Source organism: Chiloscyllium plagiosum, chromosome 1 (assembly GCF_004010195.1).
Source record: "Chiloscyllium plagiosum isolate BGI_BamShark_2017 chromosome 1, ASM401019v2, whole genome shotgun sequence".
NCBI lineage: Eukaryota > Metazoa > Chordata > Chondrichthyes > Orectolobiformes > Hemiscylliidae > Chiloscyllium > Chiloscyllium plagiosum.
The window spans coordinates 32,723,952-32,747,648 of NC_057710.1; the positions used below are offsets into that span (position 1 = coordinate 32,723,952).

The 23,697-nt window shown below is 42.2% G+C and overlaps 1 protein-coding gene across 1 annotated transcript in view; it reads right to left on the reverse strand.

Moving 5' to 3' along the window:
- Positions 1 to 4,075: 4,075 nt before the first annotated feature.
- The window catches only part of smad7 (SMAD family member 7), a 42,562-nt gene continuing 22,940 nt past the window's right edge, over positions 4,076 to 23,697 (reverse strand). The window contains exon 4 of the mRNA XM_043718074.1: positions 4,076 to 4,964. Within this exon, the coding sequence (XP_043574009.1) occupies positions 4,426 to 4,964 (539 nt within the window). The 3' untranslated portion in view covers positions 4,076 to 4,425. The remainder of the gene's footprint in view (positions 4,965 to 23,697) is intronic.

The following is a 23,697-nucleotide window of genomic DNA, read 5'->3' on the forward strand; positions in this document are numbered from 1 at the left end:
ACACATTTGGATAACAAGGAGCATCTGAAATTACAGCAGAATGGCTTTGACTGAGTTTATTTTTCATCATTTAATACCAGAAGTAGGGGAGTGGCTATATTGGTTAGGAAAAATCTCTCATTTAAATTGTTGGAATGTGTTAAAAACACACGTGGGAGGTTTGTAATTCTTAAAGCCTTGATAAATGGGGAAGATATGGCATTTTAAATGTTTATTGTCTCCCAGCTCATCGTCTTAAATTCTTGGTAGATGATTTTTCTAAACTGATAAGTCTCAAGTCTCGGCACATCGTTATAGGGGGAGATTTTAACTGCCTCATGGACCCACGGTAGACAGGTTGCCTAAAGGTCCCTTGATACCCTCTGCACAAACAAAACAGTTATTGGGTTTGTGTGGGGAATTAGGATTGGTGGACGTCTGGAGGTGATTCCACCCTACATGTAGGGATTTCACGTTTCTCTCCAATCCGCACAGATGCCACACGAGGATTGATTTTTTTCTGACCCCTGCGGTAACCCTGGATCTGGTGGCATCCTGTACGATTGGTAATATTGCCATCTCTGATCATGCTCCAGTGTACCTCATGGTTAAAATTAAGGATGTTGCAGTGGATTCAAGGTACTGGCGAACGGACCCCTTTATTCCCATGAACAACAAGTTTGTGGAGTATTTCTCTAGGGAATTTCGGGCATTCCTAGACATCAACATAGGCTCGGTTGATAGCCCATCTGTTCTCTGGGAAACTGCCAAAGCTTATGCCAGAGTGTTCGTCATTTCATATTCCACAAGTAGGAAGCGGCAGAAGGGTGAGCAGCAACGTCTCCTTGAAGCACGGTTGAAGGCAGCCGAGAAGGCCTATTTTGACAGACCCTCGTTAGTGAAACTACAGAGGATTATGGCACTGCGGTCTGCACTAAATTCCGTACTCACGCAGATGGCAAAGAAGAAGCTGGCTTTTGCAAAGCAAAGGTTATACGAGCATGGTGACAAGTCAGGCAAATACTTAGTATACCTTGCCAGAAAGAGAAGTGCCCCACAAATCATTACAGTGATTAGGGAAGGGTCTGGGAACCTAACATGTGATTCTAAAAAGATTAATGTGGCACTCCAGAGATTCTACTCTAAATTATATCAGTCTGAGAATTGTGAGGAGGTGCAAGCCAAAATGGAATCCTTTTTTAGAGATCTAAAGCTCCCGGGTGTGACTCCCGAACAACAGTCCTTTCTCAATGCCCTATTATCAGAGCAAGAAGTGCAGGAAGCTGTGAAGCAGCTTCAGAGTGGAAAGACACCCGAATTCTATAAGGAATTTATAAGTATACTGTTAGGCCCGATGCTGAATATGTTTAATGATTCATACAGTCATGTTTGTCTCCCACTATCTCTGAGAGAGGCCAATATTTCACTTATCCTTAAAAAAGGGAAGGATCCGGAAGACTGTGCTTCATACAGGCCCATCTCGCTCTTAAATGTGGACTTTAAGATCCTCTCTAAGGCTGGAGACTGTGTTACCCTCTATTATTAAAGAGGATCAGACGGCCTTCATAAAAGGTCGCAGATCCTCCAATAATGTTAGGAGGCTGCTTAACGTAATTCAAGCATGCCAACAGCAGTCAATACAGGGATTGGTGATTTGTTTAGATGCAGAGAAGGCATTTGACCCAGTTGAGTGGCCGTACTTTTTCTAAACTCTCGACCAGTTTGGTCTGGGTGAAGTTTTCATAAGATGGGTAAAGGTTCTCTACAGTGCACCTCTCGCTGCGGTCATTACCAACGCGGTACGATCAAGCAATTTTAATATTTCTAGGGGCAGCCGGCAGGGCTGTCCCCTTTCACCATTACTTTTAACGTTGGCAATTGAACCTTTGGCAGAGGCCATTCGTGGGGTCTCAATATATCAACTCCAGAAGTGGGGTCAAAATTACATAAGATCTCGCTGTATGCAGATGATGTTCTAATTTTCTTGACAAATCCAGCAGTCTCAGTGCCTTGCCTGATACAATGCATTCACGCGTTTGGCATTTTTTCAGGGTATAAGATTAATTTTGCTAAATCAGAGGCTATGACTATGGGTGATCTTACGAAAGAGTTGGCTCTTGAGAGTGACTATAGATTCCCATATGGCTAGATATCGAAGCCTCCAGGCAAGGTGCCCCCTTACCAGTTTGCTGTTTTTGGACAAGGTGAGGACAGTTAGGGAATATTGCCATAACCCAACAGTCATCAATACTGTTCAAGCATGGAGGGCAATTCGGCAGAGGGAAGGTAATATTGGCAAAACATCTTTGTTTACACCTTTAGTGGGTATGCCAAGTTTTCAACCAGGTATGATAGATTCAGGATTTAAACGTTGGGCAGCTAGGGGTATATTTTGCATGGGTGATTTATTTGAGGGAGATGTAATGATGTCCTTCAATCAGTTAGTACGGAAGTACGAGTTACTTAATGGAGACCTCATTCGTTTTTTTCAAGTTAGGGATTTTATTCAAAAAAGGGACCACACTTTTGACTGATCCCTACAAATCTGTCATAGAAAGAGGGGTACTAAGGGCTAAGTGTACACTCTCTGTCAGTACTCTATATCATCAATTGGGGGGTGCCAACTCAGATGAGTCTGATCGACTCTGCAAGATGTGGGAAAGAGAGCTGGGCATTGATTTTTCTTCAGAGGCATGGGAGGATATTTGGGAGAATGCAAGGAAGATATCAATTTGCAATAGGACCTATGCTTTACAGTTGAAGATTCTCCACAGGGTCCACTTAGTCCCAGACCGTTTGTCAAAATTTAAACCAGGGGTATCTTCAGCATGCCCCAAGTGCAAGGTCTGTACGGGTACCCTTACCCATTATCTTTGGTTTTGTGACAGGTTTCAAACATATTGGAGCGCTGTGGTGGGTGCAATGGAAAGGTTTTAGGTGTAGGGGTGGAGAAGGACCCTATTTCACTCCTTTTGGGCCACCCATTGTATTTCCTGCAGACTCGCATAAGGCAAAACTTTTCAATTTTCTTACATTCTGTGCAAGGAAGAATATCTTGCTAGGTTGGATATCAGAAAACCCCCCAGGCCTGTCGGGTTGGCTGAAGATTGTTATGGAATATATTCCCCTGGATTTTTTCACAAATATGGTACACCACAAAACTGAGAATTTTTACAAGACATGGCAACCCTTTTTGAAATACCTGGACACAAATTTATCTGCCACACTAACAAGGGCTTTTATATAGCCGTAACGATTGTGTTTCATGAGTCCAATATCCAGGGAGGAGGAACTGCGATTGTATGAGTGTTTTGTTTGGCTGGGCTGAGTTATTACTATTTATTTGTTTGTTGTTAGATATTTATTTAGTTAGTTAAATAGCTAGTTTAGGGTTTTTTTAAATTTTATACTTCTCTACATTCGTATAGGAGGGTGGGTTGGGAAATTTTTTTTATTATTTGGGTTTAGTTTTGAACTATTTTTGTACTGTTTTGAATTGTTTTGTATTTGTTGTAATATTTTAAAAATCTATTTTTTCTTATTGAAAATATATTATATAAAAAAAGGCATCTGGATGGGTATATGAATAGGAAGGGTTTGAAGGGATATGGGCCGGGTACTGGCAGGTGGGACTAGATTGGGTTGGGATATTTGGTTGGCATGGACGAGTTGGACCGAAGGGTCTGTTTCCATGCTGTGCATCTCTATGACAGTATGACATGGGAAGCGATGCTTGGATGGAGGTATTGAAAGCCTATCAACGAAAAGGAATTGTGTTCAGCTTGAACTAGCGGTTTCAAGAGGTGGTGAGGAAAAACATTTGATGAACAGCCAGGAACCTTGTCTGTGCCTTTTGGATGAAGGATAGAAAAGGTTTCACTAAACCAAATAATATTTCAAAGATGTGCTGTAACCCAAATCCGTCTCTCACTCATCACATTCTTAGGAGGTTTATTGACATTCAAAAGGTCACAAATGTTTTTAATTGACACCAGAGGGGGAAATTTTCCTTTGAATAATGAAATTGTAAATACATTGACAACTCAAAGATGGTCTTCTACTCACATTGCTTCACCTTAAAAAGACACACAAAGTATTTTTTTTAAATCAGGTGTACAATTTTATTTTTCCACTTGAACATAAACTCCTCTATTTAAAAAAACACATTCTTCTTGGTTTCAGCACCCATAAGAACACCAATTTTGTGTTATTTAAATTTTGGCGTTTTTTTCATCTTATTTGCATTTATATTAAGCAAAGTGCATCTTTATTTGTCTGGTTTACACATTGCACAATACATAAATAATGCTATAAAACGTCTTCATATTTACAAGTAATATAATATATTTATATATAACATAAAATACACTTTTTTCTTTTATTAAATCTCATTACTTTTCATTGAAAGCGCCTCTGCTGAATCCGAGTCCTTTATTAACACCACTCCTATCGGTTATTGAGGAACACCTCCAGCCAGCAAGGGCAGCTGGTTATGAATTGTCTCGTGTAGCATTGGCCCCAGCCTTTTACAAAACTAATTTGGACGCTGAATCCAGACCATGGTTCGTGCGTGAAATCATGGTCGTTGGGTCTTTGCAAGGTGTAAGACTTCTCGTAATCGAAAGCCTTGATGGAATAGCCTGGGAACACTTTGTGAACAAGTAACGTCCTGGAGTCTGGGTTGTCCAGTGTGACTGACTTGATGAAGATCGGGTAGTTGCTGCGGTTGTAGACCCACACCCCGTCCGGCTCCTTACTCAGCTGGATGCCGTAGCCGATTTTGCTCCGGACTTTGGTCACCAGCTGGCTCTTGTTGTCCGAGTTTAACTGTCCCAAGCAGAATCCATTCCCGTGAGGTAGATCGTAAAAGATATCGAGGGAGGCTTCTTGGACAGTGTACAGGCGCCCCACTCGAGTCCGCTCCTCCCAGTATGCAACAACACACCAGTGCGACCGACTTCCCAGCTCCTGACTTATTCGGGAATCTATTGGAGGAAATATGGAGAAAGAAACTTTAGCAAGGTAATAAAATGACAGAAGGATTTGCTGGTTATGTTCAGGATTATAATCTGAATTTCAGTACATTCATATCAGGGCTATATTTACTAAATTACCATAGTGACTACATTCCAAAATACTTCAGTGGCTGCAAAAGGATGTTGGAACATCATGAGATTAAAAAAGGCACTACATAAATGCATATCTTCCCTTCAGCTTCAATTTCTTCTCACTGCCAAAGACAACAATATAGTGGCTGCTCTTCCACAATTCAGTGGATGCTCAAAATGTTTACAAAACCATTGTTTTTTACAACATTATGAACAGCTCAGACGGAAACGCAGAGGCAGGAAGAGAAATGTTAAATATTAAATATTTTATATATGTCAGGATTTTTCAATGTAACTAGTAGTTTTATATGACACACACACACACACAGACACAGACAGAGCTTAGCAAAGTGAGAAAGTCCTCCTATTAACCAGTGGCCTTGACAATCCAGTAATGTTTCCTTTTAATAGATGTGGTTAGGTTACTGTCATCACTGATGTATGAATGTACTAATCTCTACCAGTGTGTACTCGTACAGCAAAAGGGAAAAAAACACAAACATGGAAATGACAGCAACATAGAACCACACACACACCCAAAGCCAGATAGCAACAAAGACACGCTTCAGCAATGTGAAGCCACACATGGATCCCAAACGCCAATAGGATCCAAAACCCCTGATCGGCTTAAAAGATATCAAGAGGAGTACTCTACCATTTGAATGGCTGCAACCCCACCCCCCACACCGCGCCTCACCCCACAGAAATGTAACTGTCGATCACTTCTGCCCCTTTTCCCCAGGAGAGTCCTGCTTCAGGGAATTTGGATATCCAATAGTCCCAGAGCCCCACAAAAATGCCTGCCATTCAGGGTTACCGGGTTGGAGAGGGGGGGGGAGAGCAAGGATTAAGAGAGTGAGGAGGATAACGTTAGGGGAGGAGACACAGAAACAGGAATCCCCTCATCTCCCCAACACTACGCAGTGCAGCTAAAGCTGCAGATGTCCAACATGGCTTCCTTCCACTCAGGGAGAAACAGAAAGGTCAGTTGGGATTGAGTAATATTTCGTTGTCCACGTAAGAGCCCCCAAGAGGCTCAAGAGTGGATGGGCCACCAATAGGGTGAGGGCAGTCAGGCACAAGCACAGCTATAGGTGAGCAGCTAAAACCAGAAGCATATGATGCTGAGGATTCAACATTATATACACCTCTCCCACTTGGACTTCCCAACTTTTCGCAAAAGCAGAGCTGGCCATGTACCCTCTCTCACATGGCTCAAACTCTTGCACAGCTAGCTTCCCACGTGTTAAATTTAGACAGCTACAAACTCAGGGTGTGAACAAAATGCTGATACTATCTATGGCAACCTCCAGGCATGAATTTCCCTCTGGGAATGGGAGGCAGGAGCTGGGACCATTTCCAAGTCCACTACATGTCCCTTGGAGGAAACAGGCATTTATCAGGATTTCCATTGAGCACCCTTTTAAATTCTCATGGTACCAGGTTTCCTGCCTATTTAAGGCCACCAGTCGGGACCTTGAAATTGGGCAGCCAATTAGAGGCTGAGAAGCTGCTGTAGTCAGTAAGAAGCTAAGTGTACATCACAACAAGATGGTGCCCTGTCACTGAATGTGATAAAACATAAATTAAAAGATGATTCTTGCAGCCAGGTGACCACTACGAAGGATGATCCCTTCACTGGTTGGCCTTTGGCTGCTCCTTTACCCAGCAAGAAAGGGAGGACTCTTGGGCCGACTGCAGTGGTGTCTCCAAACCCTCTACCGCCTTTGTGTCTGCCTGCCAATTCCTGGCACTGAAACCATTCCCTGTCCATGCAGACTAGTCGTTTCTCTTTACTTTACCCAGAAGTGCTATTACACATAACTGAGTGACCTTCCCACCACTAAAATCACTGTGTCAGCTTTTTTGCATCATTAGGGATGCCTGTTAGGGAGAAAAGCAAACCGTCAAAGGTGAGGGGGCGAAGGGGTTGGGTAGGGACAGCAGGAAGATGGAATTGGAGGGGGAAATAAAGCACTATACTCCCCACAGTGCTCACCTCTCCCTCTAAAGGCATCAAAAGCATTGATGGACATGCAGAGTAATTTCAGTCAGTTTCTATTAATTGTCCTTTACAAGGTTTTTACAAAGCCCAATCAGCCTTGCATCATAGAGGGTGCTGGAAATCCTGCAGGCCCCAAGCATGCTTTTGGGAAAATGGTTGACATTATGAATGGTCAAAGAAATCAATAATTTGAGTCCTGTCCAATTCTTTCTCCCACCCTCACCAGGGCCTGAAGTTCCAGCTCACAATTTCGATGGGCCCACCTTGAAGCAGCCCTGCTAACACACAGCAACATAATTTGGGTTATGTTTACTTGGCTACTGGCAGGTTAACTTTCATCAACTCCCCCCGTACAGAACCAGCAAAGCAGGTCAAGCTAGGAGCTGTGCTGTACAAACATCTCTCCAAACAAAAGACAGTGACCGTGGGTCTATTAAAAAAGATTGTGTGGATGGTGATTTTTAAACCAGGGGGAGGTTGGACGCACAGTCCTAGTTTTGATGTACAAAAGCAGTCTGGGATTTTTTTTTTGTTTAAATTAACATGGCATTTTAGTTTAAGTTGGCTGTTTTGGGAAAGTGGGCATGCCAGAGAGAACTCACAACAGCAGAGGTAGTAACACGCCTTTAACTAACCAAAAACCTAGTCTGAATTATTAACGTCAAAACAGGGCAGACACATGAACATAAATGTTTTATGAATGTCTGGTTTATTTACAGTTTTGACTCAAGTTTTTTCTTCTGTATCTTTGGTTAATCCAACAGCCCACAGCACTGTCTCTAAATGGATGTCTCTGTGTGTTTGACACGTTGTGCATTTATTTGGCTCCATCCTAGCAGCAGGAGCTAGTCAGCAGGCAACTTTGTTGGCTTGCTCAGATTCCATGAGGCTAGAATGAGGAAGTGTTTTCCCACTCCCCGTAAACTGTACCCTTTCACCCATCGATCCCCCCATCTCAGCTGCTCCCCACCACTTACCCCACCCAACCCTTACAGTGCCCCTCATAACCCTCTCTAGCTCAGCCATGTCCAACTGAAATACTGGCAGTGATCAAAGAGCAGGAAAAGGGAAAAAAAAGAAAGAATCTGTGTCAAATTACTTCAAAAGTCTCCTTCAAAAAACACTCCATAAAACATGCACTGAAATCAGTGGGGCTCTTTTCACCACCCAACCTCCGCACCCCCCACCCCCCAGTCCTCTACATTGCCCCTCAGCACACAAAACAGGAATACATTCATCTCCGAAATGAAACAAGAGAGAAAAGAAAAACAAGGACAAAAATAATCTTAACAAACACCGGGAACTTTATTCCACTCCTGAGACCTGACTGTAACCACCCGTCGCGCCAAAGAAAATCCCAGATTGGCCAGGGCGGTTTTCCTTTCATCTTCACAGCCCTGCAAACCGCCCAGTAATTTTCAGGGAGACGTCAGTGCAGCCAGTTCAGAGATTCCATTATTTGGTCGTCCCAGATGAACTGAGCTCTGGTTCTTAAAGTGGCAGTCCAAACCACCCTGTGTGCTGGATTGTAAAAATAACTCCCGCTCTCTCTCCTCCTGCTGTGGTAGGAGTCTGAGGTTTAAACTCTTCAGCATACACTTCAGAGCAGCAGAGTTCCGCATAATTACTATTTCAATTCTCACTCAGAGGGAAGCTGAGACACAAAGGGATGAGCCAAGTTAGATCGTAGCCCAGTAAATCCCAGGCAGTGGGCCCCACTTTGATTCACCTCCTGTCCCCTTCTCTCACATGGGGGAGGATTAAAAAAAAAACAGCCCCCCCCTCCGTATCTCTTTTAACAGTAATCCACACCCTCACCTTCCTGAATTCCTCAGCCCCGCAGTCTTGGGATTGGTTTAGAATCAGTACTTTACACTAAAGTACTATACTTGGGCGGCATGACGGCACAGTGGTTAGCACTGCTGCCTCACAGCGCCAGAGACCCGGGTTCATTTCCCGCCTCAGGCGACTGACTGTGTGGAGTTTGCACATTCTCCCCGTGTCTGCGTGGGTTTCCTCCGGGTGCTCCGGTTTCCTCCCACAGTCCAAAGATGTGCAGGTCAGGTGAATTGGCCATGATAAATTGTCCGTAGCGTTAGGTAAGGGGTAAATGTAGGGGTATGGGTGGGTTACGCTTCGGCAGGTCGGTGTGGACTTGTTGGGCCGAAGGGCCTGTTTCCACACTGTAATGTAATCTAATCTAATCTAAAGGATATATGCAGCATTCTGATACTAACCAGGCTCACACTGACACAGTGGCCCAAGCAGGCTTTCTGTACTGTTGGGAGTTTAGATTGAGAGTGGACTTTATTGAAACACACAAGGTTCTTAGGGTACTTGACAGGGTAGATGCGGAGAGATTTTTTTTCCCCCTGTGTGGATGTGTTAGGACAACAGGGTATTATCTCAGAATAAGGGGTCGCACATTTAAAACACAGATGAGGAAGAATTTCTACCCTGAGCATAGTGAATCTGTGGAAATCTTTACCACAAACAGCTACCCAGACTGGGCCATTAAGTATCTTCAAGGGGAGTTAGTATCTTCTGTGTGGGAATCAAGGGTTATAGGGACAAGGTAAGAAAGTGGAATTGTGGATTATCAGACCAGCCTTGATCTTAATGAATAGCAGAAAACATTTGATGGGCTGAATGGCCTACTCCTGCTTCTTGTCTTACAGATCATAGCTGAGTGTAAATCAGTAACTTTCAGAGAAGGGAGCAAATAGATGTCTATATCCTGGCGGGTAGGTATAGGACAGATATTAGGGGTAAGTTCTTTACTCAGCGAGTCGTGAGTTCATGGAATGCCCTGCCAGTAGCAGTGATGGACTCTCCCTCTTTATGGGCATTTAAGCGGGCATTGGATAGGCATATGGAGGATAGTAGGCTAGTGTAGGTTAGGTGGGCTTGGATCGGCGCAACATCGAGGGCCAAAGGGCCTGTACTGCGCTGTATTCTTCTATGTTCTATGTTCTATGTTCTATGAGTCATAGAGTCAGAGATGCACAGCACGGAAGCAGACCTTTTGGTCCAACTCGTCCATGCTGACTAGATATCCCAACCTAATCTAGTCCCATTTGCCAGCACTTGGCCCACATCCCTCTAAACCCTTCCTATTCATATACCCATCCAGATTCATATTAAATGCTGTAATTATACCAGTCTCCACCACTTCCTCTGGCAGCTCATTCCATACACGCACCACCCTGTGTGAAAATGTTGCACCTTAGTGCCTTTTAAATCTTTCCTCTCTCACCCTAAACCTATGCCCTCTAGTTCTGGACTCCCCGACCCCAGGGAAAAGACCTTGCCTATTTATCCTATCCATGCCCCTCATGATTTTATAAACCTCTTTAAAGGTCACCCCTCAGCCTCCAACGCTCCAGGGAAAACAGCCCCAGCCTGTTCAGCCTCTCCCTATAGCTCAAATCCTCCAACACTGGCAACATCCTTGTAAATCTTTTCTGAACCCTTTCAAGCTTCTCAACATCATTCCGATAGGAAGGAGACTAGGATTCCACGCAATATTTCAAAAGTGGCCTAAGTAATGTCCTGTACAGCTGCAACATGACCTCCCAACTCCTATACTCAATACTCTGACCAATAAAGGAAAGCATACCAAACACCTTCTTCACTATCCTATCTATCTGCGACTCAACTTTCAAGGAGCTACGAACCTGCACTCCAAGATCTCTTTGTTTAGCAACACTCCCAAGGACCTTACCATTAAGTGTATAAGTCCTGCTAAGATTTGCTTTTCCAAAATGCAGCACCTCACATTTATCTAAATTAAATTCCATCTGCCACTTCTCAGCCCATTGGCCCATCTGATCAAGATCCCATTGTAATCTGAAGTGACCTTCTTTGCTGTCTATGACACCTCCAATTTTGGTGTCATCTGCAAACTTACTAACTATACCTCTTGTGCTCACATCCAAATCATTTACATAAGTGATGAAAACCAGTGGACCCAGCACTGATCCTTGTGGCATACCACTGGTCACAGGTCTCCAGTCTGAAAAACAACCCTCCACCACCAGCCTCAGTCTTCTATCTTTGAACCAGTTGTGTATCTAAATGGCTAGTTCTTGCTGTATTCTATGAGATCTTACCTTGCTAAATCAGTCTCCCACAGGGAACCTTGTTGAATGCCTTACTGAAGTCTATACAGATCACATTTACCGCTCTGGCCTCATCAATCCTCTTTGTTACTTCTTCAAAAAACTCAATCAAGTTCATGAGACATGATTTCCTGCAGACAAAGCCGTGCTGACTATCACTTTAAGGCAAACGAACAAGGATCTATTTGAGCGAGTTCTCAAGCAAGACCCTGTGGAGTATATTTTAATGATTGGGAGATAGGGTTGGTACTGGTCAGCCAACACCAGCCCAATCCTGACACCAGGTGGGCATATTGCACTGTACCACACCATACCACTTGGCACCTGGCCTCCCTTGTTCCATAACATAACTGTAAATGGAGCATTTTGGTCCCACTTCAATTAGACTACTGGGTAAAAGTGGGAACAGTCTCGCAGAATGGAAACTGTGGAGGGAGGAGAGGACAGAGCATGCTTAGCTTATTTCGCAGTACCAAAGGTCTGGTCAACAGCTTGCTTCAAACTTAAAACAGCAAGATATTTTATTTCTATTGACTCTGACCTGCTTCATGGGACCTGCTAATATTATCAGGTAACATATAAAGCTGGGAGGGGTTGGTGGGGGTTGCTTGCACTTTGTAAAGCACTATCAATAAAAGAGAGGAACCACACAAAGGTCATTCTGCATGCCTGGCTGCGAGAGCCCGCTCATTCATTCCAAGAGCTGGGGGCTGGAGCTGGAACAATAAAACAAGGGGAAAGAAAGCAGGCACTGCTCCTTTTGTCTGCAAGAGCCTGTCTACAGTGAATGAGGCAGACAGCTGATTGCTGCTTCCTGCTCACATTCTTTATCCATAGGCGTATGCTACTCATCAGCCATGCAAATTACAGAGTGCAACTCTGTCTTCAGGGCAACTGCTGCACACACTTCACTCAAGTAAGTTAAACCCTTAAAGGGAGGGCGGGGGATTTACAGTTTGAGACAATTTATTTCCAGACAGAGTGTAATTGTCTTAGGAGTCTTCTTGTCCCATTTTTTTCCCTTATATTATATGGTAAATATGGATAATTATTTTATGCAATTAAAGATATAGGCATAAATTTAGTGAAGGGGCCATCCATAATTTTCATGCAAATACATTTTGCACACTTTAAAATTATTGTGCCGAAGATGACAATTATACCTGACTACTTATCTAATAGAAACTGACAGTGAACAAAATAAATAAAATGCTCTCACACGTTTCAGCCAGGAAACAGCTCTTGATCACGCTGTAGCAGAGAAAGACAGAGCTGTGTGAATGATGTATAAGCAAGATCAGGCAGCCCTGTAGTGCTCTTAATAGTCAAGTTGTCTACTAAATAATCAACGTTTAACAGTTCAAAGGTTAAGAAATGGCCCCTTTAGGACATGGCACTGGGGGCAACCAGCATTGCACTGCGTGACAGTGCCAACTGAGAGTGAGGAAGGGTGGTACCAGATTAAGAGGAAAGTAAGATGTAAATATTTTGAATACATTTCTTTTATCACTAACTATTATGTTCTATGTTACAGGATATTTGTCTGCAGCTGTCAGTTCTACCATCATGGTATTAACCCAGCCCTGTTATATAAAAGGCTCTCAGACAAATACCTTCAGCCTCTTTGGCAAGGGTGTTCCATTGCTCTTTAGAGCTAACAGATTAACTGAGATGTATTCCTGTTAAGCATTTGAACCTAGAAATTACTGTTGCCGATATTAGCATCTGAACAGTGTGACTAAATAGAACTCCCACCTCCTCCCCAACTTTAACTCAGGCAACAATCCATTAATTTGAAATGGGCTAAAGCCTTCATTAAAATACCAGACAACTATTGCTAACTGAGACAGGGCAGGAGGCAAGATTAAACATTTTAAATCCTCTGCTGTTGCCAACAAAATGGCAAAAGGTATTGAGATGGGTGGCAGGGTGCACGACTGCTGCTCCCATAACAGACTTATGGCAAAGACAAAATCATTTGTTTTTCGTAAAAATAAATGTTGTATTAGAAATGTAATAATGCTAACATCACTGCATTCCAAAGCAGTTCATGGTATGGTAAACACTTGGGAGATGTGAAGAGGTCTTACATAAACCTTCACTTAGTTACAGAAGTGCAACAGACAAGAAAACTCAAAGAACAGTTTTCACTGGGCTGGGAAGGCAGAGATACAATTATGGAACCGAACCTTATATATAAAAGAACAATTGGCTTTCTATCACATGGTAATGAAGCCTTCACACGAGGGATTGTGATACCATAACACAGCTTGATTCAACTACATGTGAAAAACATATTCAATATCTCTCTCCAATTCATACATGATTGTTTAAAATCATAACCAAGCATGGAGATGGGAAAAGCCTTTCTGCCAAGTTTCAATGACTGAATCCATTGATAAGTCTCAAGCATGTAAAATATTAAAGGGGAGGGGCAATGAAAAATAAATAACCAACGTATGATTTTTTTTTTTAAAAACATCTTCTACAGCCAAATATTATTGCGTTCCGTGAGAGTAGATGAGGTAATTGAAATAGACCGAAGAGAAGTCACACAGAAAGGGAAAAGACTGGTAATCATTTCAGTTTTGAGCAAGCGATCATTTTAGTGCTCACTGGTTTTAACTGAACATCTATGTTAGCACCCGCTTTGTAACCAGTTCAAGGCCTTCGGTAGAACGGATTCTTCCTTATTTGGGAATGTGTGTCTGCAGCTAGTGTTCTTGGTGGTAGCTTTTTGTCTTTTCCAAGATTTTACACCTAGCTAACTCGCTGGGTATCATAAAATGCCAGTACACTCTCAACAACAGCAACAGGCCAATTGCATGATTTTAGATGATATTTAACCAATAGAAATCAACATTTCTCTGTATATTAACGTGACAAAAACATTTATTTTACCAATAGTTGTCTGGTACTAGAGAATTTAGGATTACCGAAAAAAGTTTTGGTGAAGCTTTTCATCTTGAACTCAGAGATGAAGTGATACAAAGTAAAGAGAAAATAACATTTACACTACATGAGAAGAGAGTGTGGAGTGTTTGGCATGTACCTTGATGAAGGTGTTACCATAGAGTATGGTGTTTGCCACTAACAGGACATTACCATCAAGCCAAAAAGGTGTTCTGTCTATTCACACAAATGAGCAATTTGCTGTTTGAATTTGGTGTGGTGTCCGGTATGTTGGCCATATGTTCCAAAAACTGGTGGATTGTATTAAACAAACAACATATCCCTTCGGCCAACCAGCCCACCCTTGCAAAACTCACATAGTGTCCAACATTAGATGACTGGTCAACGTGCGCTGCATATTCCAGACTCTACAGTTGATTATCTTGACAATTGATTTAGAATTGTCAGTTGGGTTTGTGTGCACTGGAAGCTACACGTATTAATACAAAGGGCTCTTTCCTTTGCCAACAGAAGGAACATGCATACTCACTGTGCCTGTTTCAATCTAACAAAATAGGTGGCAGCAATTTTCAGGTTCATTTCTCAGGGCAATGACTTGACAAATCTGAATCAAACTGTCTTGCTTAAAATTTAAGCAAAGTTTGGCAGTTAACTGTCATTACTTGTTAACTGGTGCATTCGCCATGGGAACACGTCTACCAATCAGGGTCCAGCTGCAAAACAATCAGCATTCTCCTCTCATACGAATGCTGTTTTACCATTACTGTGGTGGTATTTGCTATTAGCTCTTTGCTGGTTGTGGAAGTTTTCCTCAAGTCTTTCTTCTATAATACTTCATTTTTTATACTGGAGACCCAATTCTACAATGTAATCTGTAAGCCCAACCCCTCACTCCTGTCCCAACCGAAGTTCCTTTTGTTAGGGATGATATAATTCAGTCAATGGGTTTTCACTAATATCAACAGCCCAACTCTCTGAAAATGGCACTGTGGCTTATATAGATCGATGTACAATTCTATTAAAAGCACTTCTCCTGATAAATTATATGCAGTTTACAATAGAAGTAGGGTATAAAATGTTTCATAAACACAGTATAAAATCTGTGATTTGTATGCTGTTATCATAGCTGAAGTGAACATTGCATAAATATATCGCATACCAAACGTCACACTTTTATTGAAAACTGTTGTGGTTGTAAAGGCCAGGAAATTCTGTAAATTCCAAATTCTCTTTTTCCCCATCCTCCCCCCACCTCCCATTCCCTGCCCCTTCAAATTTTCCAACCATTGGCCAACCTTACAATTTTTAACAACCTGCAGACTGTGTCCCCGTGGCATCCAAAGGGGAAAACAACACCATCCGGCAGACTGGAGACAGACAGCAGCCTGGAGAAGTTAATGATTACTTCTGTCTGGCTTTATAATCAAATCATTTCTATTCCTGATCACAAGGCTTTTCTTCCCAGACGTACCACATAGACAGAGGGAGGTTGCTGCTCGTGATACAGATCACCCACTGCTGGCATTCTCCTACTTTTAAAAAGGGTGTTAATTTGCAAACAAATTAGTCAATCTCCAACCCCACTGCCAGATCCCCACCCACCCCACCCCCAATCCACCCCCGCTGTATACACTCTCTGAGCTATTCTGACCCAAATAGCAGATTGCGAAGTAAGAACAGACAACTGTCTGTACTGTACAAGCTGAAATGAAAGCTCAGCAGGTCAGTCTGAAGGACGAAAGCACAGCTTTATTCTCCCTCAGTCTGGCTGGAGCCTCCCCTACTGCTTTTTGATCATTATTTCAATGACTCTCCAAACCTTAAAAAATGCAGATGTGATTTATCAAAATTAGAAATTTGGGATAAATAAGACGTTCGGTCAAATTCATTTCAAACAACAAGTTAATTGACATTATATAATGTTTTCAACATTATTCAGCCAATGGATTCATTACATATTTTCCACTTTCGCAAAAGGGTTCAAGCACCAGGGACACCAGTTAAAAATTAAAAGATCCAGAACTAAGAAATAAAGATCTTCTGTTTATCTGAAACCTTGTTATATCCCTCAGGACATTTCGCCGTGCTTCCCATTGGACTGTTTTCTGATAGTGCTGGCTGCATTGTTCGTTCAGTAAAATGTGACAGAAAGTTTTCATACTGCCAAGTCGTACAAGCAGCTGAACAAGTTTAGATGTTTTTGGAAGTGCAGAAGGGTATGCAAGTGGAATCTTTATATTCAAGATTGCAGAATAAGCTACCAGCAAATCGGACAGTAGAGCAATTCAAAGGGCAATGTGGTGAGCTCTTGGAGAGAAGTTTCTGGTGGGAAGGTGAGATGAATCCATGTCAAAGCAGCTACCAGACCAGTTGCTCCGCCCCTCAGGTATCCACCTCTATCTCAACATCCCATTTCAGATCCTTTCGTTGAATTTAAATTCTCCTGCTTCTCAGTGTATAAAGTCTATCAGGGAACTTTTCACCATGTCCCCTGTAGGTAAAAACAATGACTGCAGATGCTGGAAACCAGAGTCTAGGTTAGAATGGTGCTGAAAAAACATTCCTTGGATGCTGCCTGAACTGCTGTGCTTTTCCAGCACCACTCTAATCTAGACCATGTCCCCTGTGCCAATTCTGCCCCGAAACCAAAAAAGGAATCACTGGTTTGTGCCACACAATCTTTAGAATGTTTCCACAACTACACTGAACTTCTTCTCCGGCTGAGCACTGAGCTCAGCAGATCCACCAATCGTACATACTGATCCATCCTACACAGGACGTGTCACAGCACACCTTTCAATTAAAAATCTCAGTAATAATCTCAGTAACTAAATTCCAAATTAACAACCACTTCACACACCTTCCTGCCTCCCTCTTTCCTCTTACAGATTCCTGGTCTAGATCTTTAGGACCTGGTTCCACTGTCATTGAGATTGAGGGGCTGCTGTCACAGTTGTGCATCAGAATATCATCGACACACCACCGTACACTTGATCTGCTCCTTGGTTTATAGCTCAGGTCTGATTTCCCACGCCTCAGCCAGTACAACAAGAGGATCATGCCAGAGGCTTCAAAACTGAGCTAGGCCCAGAACACACCACTCTTTCCTGCACTTCAAGAAAAGGCCACTCATCAGGCCATCACATCCTTACAAGAGTTTAACTGATTGAAATCTGAAGGCAACTAACTGATTGAGTTTATCCAATCTTTCATCTCAAGAATTCCTAACCATATGTCACTTTCCAACTGGAGAAGTCTTCAGTTGCTATTCCTCTGAAGGTTTCAATTGACTTTTCATGACTCTCTGAATTACTGCAGGGGATGCTGGGATATATTCTATTTTCCCTTCTGTTACTGAGGTAGTGTATGTGATCTGTCTGAACCCATTCGTAGACAACATTGGGAGTCTAAGCAGGGCAAGAAATATATCCTCCCCAAAATCAAACCTCCCCATCGAGACCTTGTTCAGTCTACTTGACAAAATGCCAGCTGTTTCCTTGCCATTAACTCAAAGTAAATGATGACATTAATGACAGCACCCCACCCACCAGAAATTTAACCAGCAGCAGACGAGAGGAACACAATGCGTGACTCAGGCTGAGTGTTTTGGCTCGTCTGAAACCGGAATAGCATCAGCCTTGTAGGATGTTAGTATGTCAATGTAATCTAATTGAGGAAATCGCAAAGAAACCTGAAAAGAAAGAGAGTGCAAACGAGGAATAGAGAAGTGTATTATGTAACTGGTTCATTCTTGTGTACACCAACAGGACTCAGATATATTTTAGAAAATTTAAATGGTGTGCAGAACCGAACCAACAATATTAAACCCCATCAGGAAAAATCAACTATGTGTTTTCATTTCAGTGTCTGGTAAATGAATTCAGAAAAGGGAAGGGCAGCAGTCCTAGCAGAAGAGTACTTCTATTGATAAAATCTAAGAAGCTGAGAGGAACGTGTCATGATGACTGCAATACTTTTCACAACCCCAAGCAGAAGTTCAAGGTCGATGCACAGAAGAGCTACGCCAGTCTCCAGAACACAAAATTGATAAAGGTTTCCTGCACTTACTAACACAAATGACAGGCTCCAGGGTGGGGGCTCAGGGTTCTGCGCGCAGCAACACTTTAGCCCAGTGAAGTGGCCAGCTTGCTGTTCTATTATTGTAGTACTAGCGTACCTAAGAAGCAATCACCATTGGTGATCACAGTGTATAAGGGCCCTGACAATTGAACTCAGGGTCCAAGAACTGGCACTGGGCCTTTTAAGATCATGTAGGTGAGAACAGTGCAGCAGCACACAGCGGGCATGTTGTGCATTGGCAGCTAGTTTTACACTACACCAATTTTCCAATGACTTGTAAAATATTGCCAAGGTTTTAAATATTGAACAAAGTGAAAGCCACTGTGGAACTACGCAACAAGTCTCCAAACATAGAGTTTGACCTGTCGTTCTCTGAACCTCAGTGGTCAGCCATAGCGAATAATCAGCCATTCTGTACTACTGATTTATGATTAATTTCAACCTCCGAATCTCAACACAGGACCATTAAACAAGGCTTTTGTCACTTCAAATGACAAAGCAACAAGAAATATTCAGTAATTACTGAAACCCTTGCACAAGATCTGACAGATATTATAGGATGTAACAAGTTACGTGACAATCAGGTATGACTGTGTGGAGTCAAGCACGCCCGTGATGTCAATTTCCCCTCCTGCTCTTTTCCAGGAGTAATCGCATCAGAGCAGTGGCAGAGCAAGCAGACGAATTCCTTCCAAAATATCCTGCACAGCAAGGGGACCCCTTAACTCTTCTTATGCTGCCACAAGCCTTCAAAACCCCAAAGGCAGATTTTCATAACATTGTGCCCCACTCTCCTCACTATAACCATTTCCAAAACACAAAGGTCATTGGAGATCCATTTGGCACATCTTTGCTGCTTTTACACAGTGCCCAGGATTCCCAGAGTGGTTCCCCACGACCAGGGCGCATGAACCAGCCCGATATATTTGCAACTGAGTAAAGTGGAAAAGAGGCCAGTGTTTGGGGGCTGGCGGTAGGGAAGATTCCTGGCCTTCTGACCTATTTCCTGTTTATATAAGGCCAAGACTGCCCAGACAGAATGCTGGCACTTGAATTTTCCATCAGGATCGTGTTCGGATCGGAGGCCCTGAGGCTGTCTAGCTGCACACCAAAGGATAAAAACAATTACATAAAGAGGCACACAACCAGGTATGCAGCTGCTGAGCTTTCCCAGCCCACAGTTATTATCCATTTTCCTCCCCTCTTTGCTGATGCTATACTAAACCAAAGTGCAAGTCTGTGTCAAGGATGAATTAGAGCTATGTTAATGGCTTGAAATACCAACATTTACCAGGGCCAGTACCAGTTCTAGATAAAGGCCAATAAAATCTTTTGGCAAAAAAAGCAACGTCTGGGAAGCCAACTGGGAAGCAAAAAGGAGAAATGAAGGTCCCCTTCACAACCTCCCCCATAAACATTCCAATAACAGAGCAGGAGCAACTCAGAATTCCAGGCCACAGCATTTCACAGCTATTTCATAAAGGTAGTGACTTTATGAATAATTATTTCAAAACCATTCAAAGATACTGCATTGAAATATTATTTATAAAATAAATATCATTTGCCCCTCACCACCTAACCATTCATAAGCAGTTGACACATCATTGATTTTCCTTGCTTAAACTGATACTTCTTCCTTTAAACTAATTGTTTTTCTGCTCAGCATGCTATAACTTGCCTATATCGGAGCCAGTTTTGACAATTCAACCCCCAGTGCTCTCCGCACTTACTGCCATTTGCAACTTCAGCTCAACAACAAAAGAAAACAATAATTAAAAGCAAATTGTTGTCCGCAACATCCGGAATTAACAAATTATTGATAACTAACATGTCCAAACTTCAAGAAGTGCTCCAGGCAAGCTTAAACCTTTCATCATTGTTCCACATCACTCAACTTGTTCTAATTTGTTGGGAGACACATTCCTTGCAAACTTTCGCTTATGATTTACATACAGATACAATTCAGGTAACAATGTTACAGGATAGTGGAATTTTGCTTAACTGTACATCAAAGCAATACAAACGAGTCATATACAAAAGGTTTAAATAAATTTTAGTACATAGTTTTCAAGAGAAAAAGTGCTCCTTACATAACTCACTGGACTTCTACCCCTAAACTAGTTGAGATCCTGTGCCATTGCTAATGACAAGTCAGACAAAAGTGTGTTTTCTAAGGAGGGCAGTAACACCCAATGTAGTTTTGTTACTAAGGTGGGGCTGTTTTTGAGATGTGCTATCTCTCTTTAAGGCCAAAAAGGCTGATTGCTGTAAATGCTAAGGTCAATTAAAGGTTTACTGTTGATGACGTCTGCAAGTTGGCAAATGCTTGTACATTCCCAGCTCCAGGCCAGAAGAAAGCAGTTAGAAAGGATGGCATTTCTTATTGCCTATTTAAATCAATTCCACACAATTGGAATGGGACAATAGGCTAAAAGCAGCACTCGTACGTTTCAGAGTCAAACAAACTCTTTCAGAGGACCCAAAAATTGCATGATTTACAAAAAAACACAAACTCAAGAACAGAAATTGCTGAAAAAACTCAGGTCTGGCAGCACCTGTGCAGAGAAAAAGCAGAGTTAATGTTTTGGGTCCAGAGACCCTTCTTCAGAATTGCATGTTTTATGCTGCTTGAGTATTAACAGGAGCGTAGTTCTATAGTGAGTCGGGGTTTGTTATGATTGGTGTGGGTGAGAAATTCTAACATAAAAAGGAGAATGCCCTTTTTGTCTCTAATTATTAATGAATCACAGGAGCACCTAATTTTGAAACTTCTGATGCTCTGAAATCATCAATTACAATACTTTGACTTGAGTAAGTTCTTACATCAGTTACAGTTTTATTTTACATCACAACTACTGTTCTCCCTCATGAAGGCAGTTGGGTTTCTGTAATGTTTACAAAACTTTCATTTCAATATTACAGAAAGAAAAAAAGTCAACTGAGATATTGAACAGTACACTTTAACATATTTTCAGGATTTCAAAATACCACTGACTTCCCTCCGACAATCTATAATGGCTTTGAAAACCCAAACCAGGCCTCAGCAAACCACAAATTTCAGACACGATTTTTCTCAACAGGAGTATAGCCCTTTGCCCCATAGTTGTAAAATATTAGGATTGGGGATTAATTCAACAAAACAAACTTTCTGTTCAAGCAGAATAATAATTTATTTGGGAGCAGGAGTACGACAAAGTGGTCCAAGCAAAGGTGTAATTCCTTTGCTAGTTTGTGAGATGAGATTGGGTGGAGCCCAGTATGCAAAGCCCAGAGGACTGGGACCAAACCCAAGTGCAAATCAAAACCAGCTCTTCAGCCAAGAGCTTCCTTGGCTTCACAGCAGGGAAGGAAACTGGGAAAGGAATGAAATATCCATAAACAAGAAGCAGACGACCACATCCCTCTGGGTAATGATCAAGGCCGTATTTAAATTAAAGAGAAACGTTACCATCCTACCAACAGGAGAAGAAAATATTAAATAAATAGAACACAGTACTCTCATTGTCTGTCTTCCCCTCTTCAATTCTGCCTTGTAAAGGTCTCTAGTCAGTCCCGTCCTGTGTACATTGAATAAGAACACATATTAACCAGTTCATCTCAGTGTTGTTTTTCAGAACTCCACAGGGCCTCAATGTGGACTGCCTGCAAACCAAAGCCAATCTTTGGGATTTGGCCGTCAAGGTTAGGTGCCATTTCCTCTGGGGCAACCTGATTTCCTGCCTGTCGCCAAGCGATAGGAATGTGCGAGAGGCAGAAATGTGCCTTGCTCTGATTTATAAAATATTTTAAATAGTTAGTGAGTGTGAGTCAAATTAGTTGACTCACACTCTGCTGAAAAGAGCTTGTGTGGACATTGGGTTTGGCTGTGAGGCCTCACACAGTCAAATTTCCACTAATATTCACAATCTAGGTGTACACATGAAGAACAGTCACATGGGAAAAAGAGCTAGTTAGCAGAGGAAGTATATCGTGGTAGTGCGAGAAAAGAGGGCAGAAAAATGAAAAAGATTGCATTCAAGCCAATTATATATGCAAATTAGGGAGAAGCAGGGAATATTCTATTTTGTTAACTGCACAGTTAAGAGCTTGATAACAAAGTTGTCATTAAAACCTAGGCTCAAAGAAATTACGAATTACTTATTGAAAGATTGTCATCATGTTTGGACAAAGAAGAACCTTCTGGCAACACTAGTTACTCTGACAACACCTCCTCTTCAGCTGATAGGAAGTGGTAACTGATAGATTTAGAACCAGAACTTACTGAATGTATTGGTACCAACGTGCGACAGGAAAATTCACATTTCAAGTAGTTAACAGCTTTTAATATTGCACAACATAGATTTTGTGTGATGCATTATGTTAATGCAATACCAACAGCAGTGAATAGACCTGTCGTCAACAGTACCACAGCTATAAGAAGATCTCACTGCTTGAAAGGGTGTAGTGCCAGGAAATCACATTTAACATTTCAGAAATACTTAGAAGAACACTTGAAATGCCAAAGCATACAAGGCTACAGGCCAAGTGCTGGAAATTGGGTTAAGCAAAGTTAGGTGTTTGATGACCAGTAAGGATATGATGGACCAAAGGGCCTATCTTGGTGCTATAAAACTCCATGCCTCTATGAATCTAAGCGAAAAAAATCTGCCGAACACTTGGCAATAATGAGCAGGTTGAAATATTTTGTCGTTATCTCTCTCTTGTTCCTCCTGCCCTGAAGTGGATCACTCCAATAGGTTACAGGTCCTCACCAAGTGGTCTCTCCCTTTCTATATGCAAGTCAGTCCAGCAGCAACTTTTGCAGACAATTTTGATTGCTTTGCAGAAGGAGCCATTTTGATCTCATTTAAAGGGGTTGCTTCTTTCATTTCCCAGTTCACACAACAATTGTGAATTGTCTCACCCCCACTGCCAAGGTAATTGAGTTAACTAACTATGCACGGGTTTGGGACTTTCTGGTTTGGGCCAGTATCTTTACTTACTAGATCTTCAGAGAGCAGAAATAACAGAAATAATCAGTGCTTTAATAGAGGTCCCCTACAGTGGTGATTATACATAATCCCCTTCTCCTCAATCTAAATGGGGGTAAAACTGAGCTCCTACTTGGATTAAACCAACTGCCAGGAAAAAATTATGATCTGGGGATAACCTGAGAGTTAGATGTTTCGCTCAGAAGGTAAGAAATACACACACACACATGCAAGAGGAAATATCTCTATGACAGCAGGCAGGCAGCCAAGTCAGTGCCTGTGGGTCATTCAATCCTGACTCCAGAGTGATGCCAGTGTTAGTACGAGGTTTCAGTACTCTTTCTTACAGCAGAACGCAAAAGGTCAGTACAAGACGGCACCAGCAGGTATTCCATGTCCTCTCAGTGGAAGGCAATGTGACATGCAGCTGATAAGACCCTCTGGCGTCCCCTTACTCTTCCGCAAATAGTCCTGAATCAAGAGGTCAGCCTCTACATGTGACCAAGGCCTCAGCCAAAGGC